General features: G+C 35.4%; 1 protein-coding gene across 3 annotated transcripts; it reads left to right on the top strand.

The window, feature by feature from the left end:
- Nucleotides 1–2141: 2141 nt before the first annotated feature.
- On the top strand, nucleotides 2142–14171 carry LOC111395857. 3 transcript variants are annotated; one of them, XM_023022055.1, is made up of 18 exons: nucleotides 2142–2475; nucleotides 3211–3269; nucleotides 4114–4280; nucleotides 4894–5202; nucleotides 5333–5422; nucleotides 5964–6443; nucleotides 6532–6639; nucleotides 7428–7558; nucleotides 7650–7782; nucleotides 8800–9118; nucleotides 9207–9700; nucleotides 9830–10009; nucleotides 10084–10242; nucleotides 10370–10444; nucleotides 10753–10930; nucleotides 12181–12371; nucleotides 12798–13013; nucleotides 13416–14171. In XM_023022055.1, exons 1-18 carry the CDS (start codon nucleotides 2252–2254, stop codon nucleotides 14061–14063), a joined length of 4161 nt encoding a protein of 1386 aa, XP_022877823.1. In that variant the 5' UTR covers nucleotides 2142–2251; the 3' UTR covers nucleotides 14064–14171. The 3 variants fall into 3 exon arrangements, with proteins under 3 accessions (XP_022877823.1, XP_022877824.1, XP_022877825.1); XM_023022056.1 differs by lacking the exon at nucleotides 3211–3269 and having other exon boundaries at nucleotides 4082–4280; XM_023022057.1 differs by lacking the exon at nucleotides 3211–3269.
- The last annotated feature ends 515 nt before the right edge of the window (nucleotides 14172–14686 follow it).

Here is a 14686-nt window from a genome sequence, read left to right on the forward strand (position 1 = left end):
TGAAATACAAATGACAAAAGTCATATATATTTGTATGTATCATTTTTTCAAACATTTAATGCAATTAGTCAAAGTTAAATGTGCATTGCACGTTATTCTAAAATACTTTATAAGTGATGTAAAATTAATATTTGATATCAATTTGTTGAAGGATTTGATTAGTCTCGAACGAATTAATGAAAATAAATTTAGCATAGAATTTTAAGAGAAGAAAATTGTACTCAAATTGTACTTTCAAAACTCAATTTCTATTATTCAAATTTTTTGTAATAATAAAATACTATAAATGCGCAATCTTTTTATATTACATTTAATATATAAAAATTAATTATTAATACATAAATTTAAACACCCATTAAAATTTTTAGATACATGAATATAAATAAATTCATCTATAATAACTATAGATTTATGCAATTTAAGATTCATCAAATGAAAATTCATTGAATTTAGATTAATGTAGATGTTAATTAATTGAGAATTAATAAAAAAAATTCATAAATGATAATAATTTTTAGTATTCATTACATATCTAAAAACGAAAAGTAAGGTATTATTAAAATATGGAAAAATTTCATGAATAAGAGATTAATTATGACACATTTGAAAAACAAGTTTCAAATTTCAATAATCAATTTTTTATTAAAAATTATTTATGATTTAATTAATTATTTTAGTAATTACATATATTTAAATCACAAATTTATAAAATTTTATCACAATTAATGATTTAATTAGTCACTTACTATTTTTTCGTTACAAATCTCAAATTTTATGTCACAAATTATTTTACGGTCATAATTCAAAAATTTTATAAGCCACAATTTGTTTATCGGTCACAAATCGAAAAATTTATAAGTCACAATTTATTTATTGGTTACAAATCACAAATATTACAAGTCACAACTTATTATATAGTTACAAATTATCAAATTATCGATCACATATTAACAATTTTTTAGGTGACACATTATTTTTCGGTCACAATTTATCTTTTTCATTGGTCACATATTATTTATTCGATCACAGATTAACAATTTAATGATCACAGTCAACCAAATAATTTGTGACCACCACCAACACTTACGATTCACAGTCACAATTTTCAGGTCACGAATCCAATTGTAAGTCATATTTACAATTTTCATGTCACGTATCTAATTGTGGTCAGAAATCAACCAAACCGCCACGACCACCGCCATGACCACCACAACCACCACCACGACCAATTTGTGACTCCCAAATTGTGAGTTACAATTAGGAGTACAATCACAATTTTGAGGTCATGGATCCAATTATTTGTCACAAAATCAACCAAACTGCCACGACCACCGCAATCCACCACAACTACCACCGTCATCACAAAATTGTGCAGTTCACCAACATCAGCCCATCATCGTCACACACACGCCATCGCCACTGCCACTGTCATCGCACACACACCGCCACACCCACGCACAAAAACTTCCCCATATCCGCCGCTGTTACAAATCGCGATCTGTATATCCACAGCCACACTCACCATAAATCACGATCCGCGTATCCACCGCCACACCCACCATAAATCACAATTTGCATATCCAATGCTGCCACAAAATCGTGCAGATCTGCATATCGCCATATCAACCACTGTCGCAATCTACTGTATAAGCTAAATTTTGCCTCGGATGTACTGTATCTATCGTCACTGTAGATGCGATGATGAGAGAGGTGAGAGAGAGAGAATCGGGGTGGGAGGAAATGAGGAGAGAGAGAGATGTGAGATATATTGTGAAATGGGTTTGAAATTGTTTTATTTAATTAATTTTTAAATATATTAATTAATTAAAAAATTTTGATTTGTGAAATACTAAACACGACATCTTATTTATGAAATGAGAATTTTTAATCTATTAAAATCTATAATTTCCACTTAAAATAATTAAATTATAGAAATGTTAAAATTGGCCCAAAAATGATTTTTCCTCGATGTGATGGATTAATAAATTATGGATTTATGTTAGTTTTTGGGATAAAAAGAAGAAAAGGGAAACGAGGCCCATTCTGAGCTTCCCGGGTCTTGTCCCGATCCAAATAATCGAGTCGAATATGAGTTATATTGACGAGTGTACCCTTAAACTTTTTATAAATGACTTTTTGGCCACCGCTTGTGCAATTTTCATTTGCGATTCTTCGAGGGTCTTCAATTCCCCTGTTTTTCAATGCCCAAATCGTTATTTACATTTTACTAAATAATTCGTACTGGTATTCAATGGGAGAGATGGAAGCATTCACAGGAAAGTTGAAAGCAATCACAGGTGGAGTAGAAGAAGGAGAAAATTTGAAAGACAGCAATATATTTTCTGAACTGAAACACTACTGTATACAATTACTTGACGTCGTTCAAAACCCAAATAAAATACCCTCTTCCACTTTCTCTCAACTCCTCCACCTTCTTCAACGATCACCCCCTGATTCACTTCAGCCTTTCTTTGAGTAAATTTCTTTTTTCTTTTTTCTTTCTTTTTTTTTTTCGGTATTTTTTTTACGTGTATAAGTGTTATTATTATGATTCCTGGGTTTGTTTCTTGTGAGTTAATTTGCCTTTAAGGTTCCTAGTTAATGAAGATGGCAACAGAAAAAATGAATTTTTACCTACTTGAGTTTGTTTATAATTGGAGGGACTTGTTCTTATTGGGATATAGAGAACGGAATGACGTGTAACAAGAAAGTGAAATAATTTTACATTGATGAATCATTGTTGCATACTGGAGCTTGAAATTTTAGTCTAGAAAAAAAAAATTCAAACTTGAGGGTTATCGTTTATGAATCTAGCATCGGAGTTCTAATCTTTTCTTACTCTGTGGGGATGCTGTCAGTTTGGGAGTTGGGGATAGAGTTGGTTGGTGGCAAGAGTTGTTACCATTTCAATGGATGGTGATAGAGCACGTGATTAAAGTCAATGTAGGGAGAGAGTGAAGAGCTAGACAAATATGATGCCGAATGAAGCTGAAGTTGGATGTCTGAAAATTAAATAAGTGGAAACTGGATGATGATGGCAATGCTGCTGCTCATTAGAATTTATAGTGGAGATTACAATGTTGTTATGCACTTTTGTTATCTTCGAAATTTTGAAGTTGTTATAAACTAGTTGAATGTTTATAGGGTGTTTTGTTCATGGGAAGCTTACAATTTATGTTCACTGTCTATCTTTGGATGTTTGTTTTACAGTAACCTCTCTTCAAACGCGTCAAGTGCTGAATCGGACCTTAATATGGCCTTTCGTTCTGGTTGCTTTCTTTGGACTAGGTCTTTCAATCTTGATATTTTGATTTGTCTTTTCTATGCATGGAATTTCCACAATAAATGCAAACCCCTCTGAGACTCTGCTGGGGAAACGGGTTGATTATTTAGGTCGTTCTGTCATTGTAGTGGGTCCTTCACTTGGAACATTTTGTTTTTGAGCAGAAGAGCCATTTGCAATTGCTGCGCAGCTCCTTATTTATGTGGGAGCTATAAATATTTTAATCATTTTTGCTCATCGAAAGGATCTTAGAGACCCACCAAAGTACGAAAGCCAGGATCTTTCAGCAAACGCGAACACCTCAAAATAAGGCCTTAGTAATCATTTTTTGAAGCGTAAGAAATGTTTGATAGATTGATGGACCATGGGGGATGGGTAGGTTGTAGGACAGCTGTTGATGAAGAGATATTTCAAGTAATTAGAACGTGAGTAATTCTAGAGAAAAGAAATAGAATGAATGAGAATCCCCAGATTCAAGGTTTTGATATCCCATGAGATACTGATTACTAAATGGTGTGTGTTACATAATCTTGGATTATTGGATATAGGCAGTGTTAGTGCTTTTCTCTTTTCAGATGTGAAGTAGATAAAAAAGAAATTACATGCGAGGAACTGAAAGCTAGTTTCCAGAATTTAATAAGTTGTTCTATGGTTCTGAGAAGACATATTTTGCAAGGAACTGTTAGCTTATTCATTGTTTAATTTACTAACACAATTCTGAATTCACCACATTTTGTTGCGTTCTGTATTCAACTGTTGATCACTTAATATGGGCAGATTTCTTATTAATGTTGTCAGCTATACTTTGTTTCCCCTGCTGCTTTTGCTAGATGCAGCAGTGAATTGCAGATCTCCACAGAAGGCCAACTCCGAAAATAAATTGCTGTGGTTTCACGCCTTAGAGACACCACACAATGTGAGTGATGCTGTGGCAGAAGCCACAATTCTTTGTTTGGAGGAACTCCTGAAGAAATGCTGTTTAGGATCTGTTGATCAGGTACTAATAACTTAAAGGAGCGGTTAATTGATTTATGTGGTTAGACCCTTTTCATAATTCAATTGGACAGTTCATTACCCAATCAATTGTCGTGGATAATAGTTCTTTCTCCATTTGCATTGATTTATGCAGTGAATTTTTTTTTTTTTTTTTGGTAGTGATTGATGCTTGTTCGCATAAACTTTTCCATGCTTTTTGCTCTTTGTTCCGTATTTTTTTCTCTGATTTTGAAACTCTTTCACTCGTAGTTATATCTTTTGTTCACATAGTGGACTTTTGTAATCGTTGCTTTATTTCAATATTTAACTTGTTCTGGATTATTTTTGACTCATTGGAGTTGCAAATGTAAGTAAATGCTATCTTTTCATCTTTATTATAGTTCTGTTGAACATCTACTTAGGTGTGTCTTGCTAGTGGCTGAGATTTCCTCCTATTTGATTCGTGGTGGGATGAAAAATGGAGGAAATTAGAGGCATTTGCTTAGCAATAAAACAATAATTATTCCTCTGAGGATAATAAACTTAATTTCTCTGTTGTTTATCATCAGAATATGTTCATCTTGTATTTAAAAGTTGTTTTGTTGACTTAAGCACCTAAATCTTATTGTGTGCAGATGGTTGTGATACTGAAAAAATTGACTCATGGGGCATTGCTCTCTCCATCTGAGGCTTCAGAAGAGTTTCGTGAAGGAGTACTAAGGTGTTTCAAGGCTCTGTTGCTTAATCTCCATTCTTGTTCTGACGAGTCCTGTCCATGCAAACAAATTGGTGGTTGCCCCACTCTTCTAGGTGGAAATGATGTTCAGTTTTCATGTGCTCAGGTCTCAAAATATGATTTAGTTCCAGAACAATGTTTATTATCATTTCTTCAATCTGAACCTGCATCAGCCATTGTTGGTCACTGGCTTTCACTTTTGCTCAAGGCACGTAACTCTGTCCTTCCATAGATAAATATTCTTTCCTGAGGAACTTGTACTACTGAATGTTAATTTATTTTCCTCTCCTATCATGTAGCAACTTACTCCAAAAAACTAACTTTCAATATATGTGAAGGCTGCAGATGTTGAGGCCACACGAGGACATCGTGGCAGTTCAAAGCTTCGTGTAGAAGCCTTCATTGCGTTACGAGTGCTTGTTGCAAAGGTGCTGTCATTTTCTTGTGCAGACATCAGTTATTATAAATCATGAAAACTTTGGTAGCATTGAGGACAATGAGAATTGGACTCCTTTTTTGCTTGGCTTTCTTTCTATGGGTGCTTAATGGTGCTTTCCTTATTATGTCTTTCTTCAACACAGCATCTTAAATGTGCTTTATAATTCTAATTCTTGATTTAATTTGTAAATTTAATATGTTTACAAATCATGTGAAATTACCTGCCAATGGGATAAACATGCTTAACGGAATTATTTATTTGCTCATAGAACATGCAAAATCCAAATAATAAAGAAAAAGTGTATTTTATGATGGGACATTTTCTGCTAGTCTTTCAACAGTCATGCATCTCGAGATCTGTGTACTTGTACATTATTTTTTGTACAGGTTGATCAAGCAGAAAGTTGCACTTTATATGCTTTCGTGACTGATGAAGTAGAAACATTTCTTTGTGGCCTGGTGTTTAAGTATTTACTTATCATGGGATATGGAAATTGGAATTTGATCCATAACTTTACGGGAAATCTGCAGGTTGGTTCTGCAGATGCATTGGCTTTCTATTTACCAGGTGTTGTCAGTCAGATTGGGAAAGTGTTGCACGTATCGAAATCTATGAGTAGTGGGGCAGCTGGAAGTACGGAAGCCTTGGATCATGCAATTAGAGGTTTTGCAGAATATCTTATCGTAGTTCTCGAGGATAATGGGAATATATCTAGTCTCGGTATCGTTGCAAATGACGGCTGTGGCCTTTCTTCAAGTGAAGAGAAACCATATGCATCATTGCTGGAGGAACTCCGTCACCTGCCTGTTAAAAATCAAGGTGAGGATGAAATTACCGCTAAAGACTTGACGAAATCTGTAGTTGAGGGCATTACAGTGCCCGGCTTCAGAGAGAAGGCTCATGGTGATTCTGACAGAAAAGTTGGATCATTGCGTGTTAAGCGTACGAGAGAGTGGATCACAAACACTTCTGCTCATGTTGACAAACTTTTGTGTGCAACTTTTCCCCATGTAGGTTATCACAGTTGTGGTTCCACAGTTTTCTGCTTCAGGCTGAACTTTAATTGTTGAAAAATCTGATTCTTCTTGCATCTTTCAGCTTTGTGTTCATCCAACCAAAAGAGTGAGACAGGGACTTCTGGCCACTGTGCAGGCACTCTTATCAAAATGCAGTTACACACTGAAGGAAAGCAGATTGATGCTTTTGGTGAGCTTGCAACTAAATCTGTAACTTATGCAATTGAGTTCCTTATAGTTTGTGGTGATGTGTCTTTGCCCACTGCTTTATGTCAGCATGATTTAGAACTTTTAAAAATGGATCTTTTTGTCACTTATTAGCTTCAGCTGAATTAGTTCCATTTCCATCATCCTCTCATCCTGGATGAGAACAGTATTTTCTCCTTCTATATGTTGGAGTAACACAGAGAACAAAATCATCTCTGTCCTCTACCCTCTGCACTTCATTTATGCTGGTAACTTCTCCCACCTTTTCTCCTGATATTACGAAAACCCCGTGACAATGAATTTTAGACTTAATTTATGCATAAGAAAACTGTAAATCTGGGAGCTTTCTTAGTATCAAGACAGATGCTCTAGTACTTCTGTCTCTCGCGGGTGCTTTCATTTGACAGCATCTTAAATAGGAATGTTGGTTGATATGGAGTACTGTCCAATATCACATTCTGTGACAAAGGGTCAGTTTTCCAAAACCTATCTTTCCTACCAAGTCATATAGACCGACTGCAACTCAGAATTCCATTAAATTTCTTCTATCTAGATTACAAAAGAGCCTTTTGGTATATCTCACCTCTCTCCTAGTCTGACCTCGTCATTGATGGTCTGGATTATGAGATGCTTGAGATTGCAATGATATTTGGTTGACCTATAGTTCTATGTAAGTTGTCTGTAGCTGAAATTCACCGGTATGGATATTTAATTGTGAGCTGTTAGTAACTTTGACATTATTGCACATGTGCTGGTTGGTTGATCATGCAGGAGTGCTTGTGTGTTTTGGTCTGTGACGATTCTGAGGAGGTCTCTTCAGATGCTCAGGCATTCTTTAGACATATGTTCTCGTCCAGTGGAAAACATCAACTAGAGAGTGACGTTGCCGAAGTCTTTAGCAGGTATAGCTAATCCCTTTCTGCTGTATGTTACCCTAACTATGATGCCCTGTCTTGTAAGGTTGACAATGTTGTTTTTGTATTTCATTTACAGGCTTGTTGAAAAGCTCCCGCAAGTGGTACTGGGTAGCGAAGAGTCACTTGCACTATCACATGCTCGGAAGTTGCTCGCAGTTACATATTTTTCTGGTCCCCAACTCGTGGCAGACTACCTCCTTCATTCTCCTGTACACTTACCTTCTCAGATTTCTTTAAGTTATAATTTTTTCTCCTGATAATTTAGCCTCTGTTTAGGCTCCTATTTTCCAAAAATGCATTTTCCCAAACTCATTTTCAACCACACATTCTCCCATGGAATAATGTTCCTCGTAAACCCAAAACTTTGCCTTATTTGTGGAGCCCAAACAGCAGCTTAATAAATTATTGTCAGATGAGCTATTAGGTACATTGGCTCGGATAAGGGCATGCATTATTTGGAATACTAACCTAGTCGATGTTTTCATTGTGTCTCACATAAGTGACTCCTACTAATCAGAGGGACTATGTAATCAGCCTCACCGCCCATTCATTAATATTATCTTAGGGTGTGTTTGCTTGTAAGCATGGAATTTGTATGGAAAAGAAAATAAATTCTAAGTAATTCAATTGTATATAATTTATTTGTATGAAAATTACTATAAATGTGTTTGATTGATTTAATCTAAAAAATATTATGCTTGTCCATTTTTTCTTAGTGAGTAGATGAGAGAAAGTGTATATGAGAGAGAGAGAGAGAGAGAGAGCGAATTACCTGAAAAATAAAAACCACACCTCCCTAAAGAAAATATTTTCCTTGTTTTTGAGGAAAATATGGTCAAAGGACTAAAAGTTGGAAAATATTTTCCATGGAAAAAATTGTCAATCAAACACTCTAGAAGTAGGAATTTGGATGGAAAAATGTCATTTTCCAATTTGGATGGAAAAATAAAGCTAATCAAACACACTCTTGGTGAATTTCGATTTGCTCTCAATTACATCTTTCCACTTCTTTGTTGTCCTTTTCTCAGGAGCTTTCATAGATGATGCTAAGTAGGAGAAACAACCCCTTAGATTGCCCTTCTATCCAAGAGGCCAAATATCCGAGCTTTATAAAATGACAACTTTGATATACTCATTAATAGAGAAAACTAACTTTACGTTTATTTTTGGCTTTAGAAGGGTTTTTGTTCTCTTTCTTAACAGACATTTGTATCATTATCATTCAGGTGGCGGCTGCTCGATTCTTGGATGTTTTTTCCCTCTGTTTGAGTCAGAACTCTGTATTTTCTGGTTCACTTGACAAGCTTGTGTTGGCAAGGCCATCATCCTCTGGATTCATGCGTTCCATAGCGGAGTTAAAGGCTATAACTGATGATTCGGTGCCTTTAGATGTTCGAAACAGGAAAATGCTATACATGCCTGAAAATGAACAGACTGAGTATGAGCTCCCTCACTTGCCACCTTGGTTTGTCAATGTTGGCAGCCAGAATTTGTACCCTGCTTTGGCTGGAATTCTTAGACTCATTGCTAGATCTTTTTTTGCAGGTAGGTTTGGTCTCTCTGTACGTCTATTTATTTTCTTCATAATACTTTTTTTGTGGGCAAAACTTAATCCAAGTCAATCTTTTTTCAGTTTGCCTAGACTCTCAAATTGAAGGCTCTCTTTCCGTTATAATTGATATTCCTCTGGGGCACTTGCGTAAATTGATTTCTGAGATACGGATGAAAGAGTACCATAAGGAAAGCTGGCAGTCATGGTATAAGAGAACAGGTTCAGGGCAGTTGGTGAGACAAGCTAGTACTGCTGCATGTATTTTGAATGAGATGATATTTGGTCTGTCTGATAAAGCTATGACCACTTTCCGGATAATGTTTGAGAAGTCCAGTTCAGGATGGCAAGATATTGATAGCTTTCATGCAGAACAAGAGGAATATGTTTGGAATATTGATCAGGATAGTGGTGCAAGGAGCCACTTGATTGATTGCGTTGGTAGCATATTACACGAATATCTGTCTTCTGAACTTTGGGATCTTCCTCTTGGTGATAGAGCCTCTCTCCGACAATCTGATGGAGAAGATGGAGATGTAACTTTGTATTTTTTCCATGACAATGGGATGCTACATCAGGAAACATATATTTTCTCTCACCGCAAACTTGGTTACTTGCATGGATATTTTATGATTTTATCTTACTGAAAATGAACTGCAGACATTTGAAATTTGCTGTATTGATTTTAGGTTTGCTTTTGTCAACAGGTTATTATTGAGGGGATTGGCATCTTTAATATTTGCCTTGGGAAAGAATTTTCTTCATCTGGATTTCTTCATTCTTCACTTTATATGTTGCTTGAAAATGTTATTTGCTCAAATTTTCAAATCAGAAGGGCGTGCGATGCTGTCTTACGTGTTATCTCTGCTATACACGACTGTGCATCAGTGAGTACTTGTTATGCTGTAATTAATTGGTGGTCGTCTAATCAGCAAATACATAATTCGAAAAATTCTTGCAGGTAGGTCACTTAGTATTGACTAATTCCGACTACATAATTGATTCAATATGTCATCAACTGCGCCACATAGATCTTAATCCTCACGTGCCAAATGTACTTGCTGCGATGCTTTCTTATGTTGGAGTTGCCGATAAAGTACTGCCATTATTGGAGGAGCCGGTATGAGTTTACTGTTACAGGAATTAGTCTGTCTTGTTCATGATCTTCACATTTTTGAGACATGAGATTTATTACCATTTTGATTTTATATGTGCAACCTATGACCTGATGCAGTAAGCTTGTACAGATGTGTGCAGTGTCTATGGAACTTGAAATTCTTGGCAGGCACCAGCATCCAAATTTGACCACTTCCTTCTTAAAGGTTATCTCTGCAAGCAATTTTTGCGTTGCATTACATGTTTTGAATGTGTCGTTTATGTTATCAGATACTGGGTCTTCTATAATAATGCATTCTCTAACTTGATTTATTGATTCATTTTCACACATAAACGTGCTCATTATTTTATTCTTTTGAACCAACTTAGGAGCTTTACAAGTCAATTGCTTGCTTAGGCTAATTATCAGGCTTTCACTGATTTGTCATTTTTATATATATTCGTGCTATCCGTAGTAACTATCATAATTGCTTTACAACCTTGCACAATTTTGTGGATTTCTTTGTTTCTATAGGCAGTGGCAGAAATAACCAAGGCATCCAAACACGAGGCTTGTACGCTACCAAACAAAGCAAAGTCGTTTTGGAAGGATGTCAATTTTAACATATTGAATTCAGAGAAGGAAACAGGAAAGATTTCTACTTCAACTTCATATGTTGATAATACCAAGGATATAGACTACATGGAATTGGGTGAGTATCCCACAACTGTTTGGTGTTTGTTAGATATAGCTTTGATACCCCAATGGTGGTTCTTGATATAAATTGTTGTGGCTTCATTCATGAAAATATGATTTTTATTTCCTTCTCCTATCAAGTACTTCCGTTTAGTGATTCCTTTTGAGTCACTATATGAAACAATTGGAACGATGAGAAACTTGGTGGGCTACCTCTGAATCCGTTCTTGATTTTCTTCTATTAGTTCGTGGATGTAGAGAAAATCTCATTTTGTAATTTGTACCATCTGGGTAAAAAGGAAGCTTTATAAATATACATGTATATGCTTATACATTTCATATTTGTCTCACTTTTTTCCTCTTTTTGCGTAAGTGTTTCATCAATCTGATGATTCACATGCTTTGTATTTAGTACCTTTGTTGTTAATTATGAAGTTGTTTCTGAATTTTTTAGTTGACATTGAAAATCGTTTTCTGAACAGAAATAAAAGCTCTTCTGTTTTTAGGAACCATGCTATTAACTCCCTTTCCATCAATGATTGAAATCAGTGAGTTTTTCCCACTGGAAGTAAGACTTGGATATGGTCCAGTCCCTCCTTCAGTTAAAAGAACATATAAGTGAAGATTTGCCCACGTAATCCTAATGACCTGTAACCTGAGCTGCTGTTAAATGAAGAAATATAGAAAGAGGGGGAGACATTGAATTCTTGTTTGGAACCTATTTCATTTATAAACATAATGGACAAACCTACATTTTATTCACACATTTCGTGGGACTAGTACTACCCATTTACACACCAATTTATAATTCAAACCTATTATAATCACTTCCCAAACCATTATGAACCCACTCTGAATAAATTTTTGTTCAGAATGCCAAGTGTCAAGTTGAATGCTTTTTTCATAAAAAAGAAAATGCATGTACTTTTTGTTTAGTCAGAAGGGAGTTTATCTCAAAGAACAGAGCCTAAATCTAAGGGAGTTTATCTCAAAGAACAGAGTATAAATCTAATTTGGTGTTGGGGTTACAAAGAATTGCATCTTTTATAAATGAAGCCCCCGTTTGTTTCTCATTCTTTTCTCATTAAAATGAAAAATATAACCGTTATCTATCATATCAAATTACCAAATTTGAATTTCTATCTCTTGTGTAGGATCCATAACGGCTATATTTTTCATTCTCATTCTTATTCTCATGAAAATGGAAAACAAACGAGGTTGAAAGTGATGGCTCATTTAACATTCTTAATGTTGTTCTGGAAACAGAGACGGGAAGTTGTCCCAGTGGTTCAAATATCCATATGGAAGAATGGGAGTCAATTTTATTCAAATTGACTGATTCCAAAAGATACCGAAGAATAGTTGGATCTATTTCCGGATCATGTTTAAAAGCTGCAACTCCATTAATTGCTTCAGCTGATCAAGCAGCATGTTTGATAGCATTGGATGTGATTGAGGTATACTTCTGTCCAAGTAATCTTTTATGAAGCATGGAGCAATCTATTAGCCTTGATATTTAAGATGTCAACTTCTATCTTACAAATTTCACCAATAATTTTCCTCACACTTTTTGTTCCTGGTGACTCCTTTTAGATTGCCTAATAGAATGTCTAATCTTTAATTTCTTTAATTATTCATGATAATTTTCTCCTGTCTAAACTGTACATAATTTTAATAAAATTCACTTGCTTTTAATGTTTTCATAAAGTTATCATCTGTAAGTGTTACAGTAAATAATTATTATTGTTAAAAGTTAGTAAAAATTACTTGGAGGCGATCCATTTGATGATCAAGCTGTATTGTTTTAGAATCCTTTATTTTGTTCATGAAGTGTTTAGTTTTTTTATTTTCTTGTTCAAATTTGTTTTGCCTGATCTCTTTAGGATGGAATTATCGCACTAGCCAAAGTGGAAGAAGCCTACAAGCACGAGAGTAAAACTAAAGAGGCAATTCAGGAATTCCTTAGCTCATGTTCATTCCATATTCTTCGGGATACCCTAGATGCGGCTGAAGATGAAACAGGAGAGAATAGATTGCTCCCTGCAATGAATAAAATTTGGCCATTCTTCGTTTCTTGTGTCCGAAATAAGAATCCAGTGGTAAGTTATTTTATTCTCTGCTTAATAGCCTGAAATCAGAATTATTAATGCCATTTTCGGTTTCCTAGCTTTTCAGACCTTCTAGCTAAAAGAAGAAAGAAAACTAAATACTATCGGATGATGCAAATGGTCCTAATTTTAACTGCTCGATATTGGATCCTCGTTATTTCAGATGGAAATTCATTAAAGATAAATTTTACAAGGATTATTTGAAATCATTAAGCGCATGTAACAAAAAGTACACCGTCGATATACCGTGGTCTGCTAGTGACAGGATTATCTACTATGACTGCGATGCGAATGTGTAAAGGCCAGAACAGTTTCGCTTTTCTGTTTGATCCATCAGAAATCTCTTTACATGTCTTGGAGTTTCTTACTCATCTTATTTGAAAATTGTCACAGACCATTAGAAGATGTTGTCGTGCAATTAGTACGGTGGTACAAATCTGCGGGGGAGAATTCTTTTCGCGCCGTTTCCATGCTGATGGGATTCACTTCTGGAAACTCCTAAGCACATCACCCTTTCAAAAGAAACCCCTCTCGAGAGAAGAAAGAACCCCTTTGCAACTTCCTTACAGGAGCATCTCCACATCTTCTGAGGATTCAGTTGCTGAAATTTCCAACCTAAAAGTACAGGCAGAATTGCTGAGCATGATTTCAGACTTGGCCCGGAACAAAAGAAGTGCTTCGGCATTGGAAGCCGTCTTCAAAAAAGTGAGTGGTCTCGTAGTCGGGATAGCATGCAGCGGTGTTAAAGGTCTTCTAGATTCTTCTGTTAATGCTCTCGTAGGACTTGCATGCGTTGACCCCGACCTCATATGGCTTCTCATATCCGATGTTTACTACTCGAGAAAGAGAGATTTGCCTTCACCACCTACATCTGAATTTCCAGATATTAGTGAAATTCTGCCTCCACCTTCATCCTCTAAAGAATACCTTTATGTGCTGTATGGAGGTCAAAGTTATGGATTCGACATTGATTTCGCTTCCGTGGAGACTCTGTTCAAGAAATTGCATACACAAGTTTTTACTACGCAGATATACAGTTAAAATTATCTCAAGAAAGATCTTATACATTACATTTTACTTCCTAGTCTGTACCAACGTTTTGTATTTGTAAGTGTTGTGATTTTTATTTATTTATTTTCGCCGGTGATTTTTGTTCGTTCCTACCATTTGAATTACCACGACTTGTATGTTTTATCATATTAATATGGCTAAATAAAGTCAAATTATTGATATTTTTATTTTTAAAATGTCAGATTTTTTTATCAAATATTTTTTTGAAACAAGTTGATACACAATTATAAGTTACAGCTTCAGACAAATAAAAATTGTACATAGCGCGTTGGAATCAAATTTTGCTTGTAATTTCAAGGATAATGTAAGACATACCGAATTTCATTTACAGAATTTTTTACTTACTATTCACAACAGGAGGTGGGGGCGACATGTTGATATTTTAAATTCACGTGAAGCCCACTTGCATTGTGAGATGGAAATATAGCATCCCGTTGTATTTTACTACCCAAGGCTGTGATATATTTCACAATCGAGAAATGTCTACTGGTGCAGGTGCTACAGGGGTACCCCAATTGGTGGAAACTTACAAATGTTATGGTATTGTATGCAGCAAGCAAAAATCTTAAGCCAATTATAAGTAGAACGATCTA

The sequence above is a fragment of the Olea europaea genome, chromosome 6 (assembly GCF_002742605.1).
Source record: "Olea europaea var. sylvestris chromosome 6, O_europaea_v1, whole genome shotgun sequence".
Classification (NCBI taxonomy): domain Eukaryota; kingdom Viridiplantae; phylum Streptophyta; class Magnoliopsida; order Lamiales; family Oleaceae; genus Olea; species Olea europaea.

What these genes read in the sequence shown, in the direction of transcription:
- LOC111395857 (XM_023022055.1), top strand. Translation starts at nt 2,252, where the DNA reads ATGGGAGAGATGGAAGCATTCACAGGAAAGTTGAAAGCAATCACAGGT. An exon ending in TGCCATTATTGGAGGAGCCG is followed by an intron (nt 10,243 to 10,369) that starts GTATGAGTTTAC and finishes AAGCTTGTACAG; the next exon opens with ATGTGTGCAGTGTCTATGGA. An exon ending in TATAGACTACATGGAATTGG is followed by an intron (nt 10,931 to 12,180) that starts GTGAGTATCCCA and finishes TTCTGGAAACAG; the next exon opens with AGACGGGAAGTTGTCCCAGT.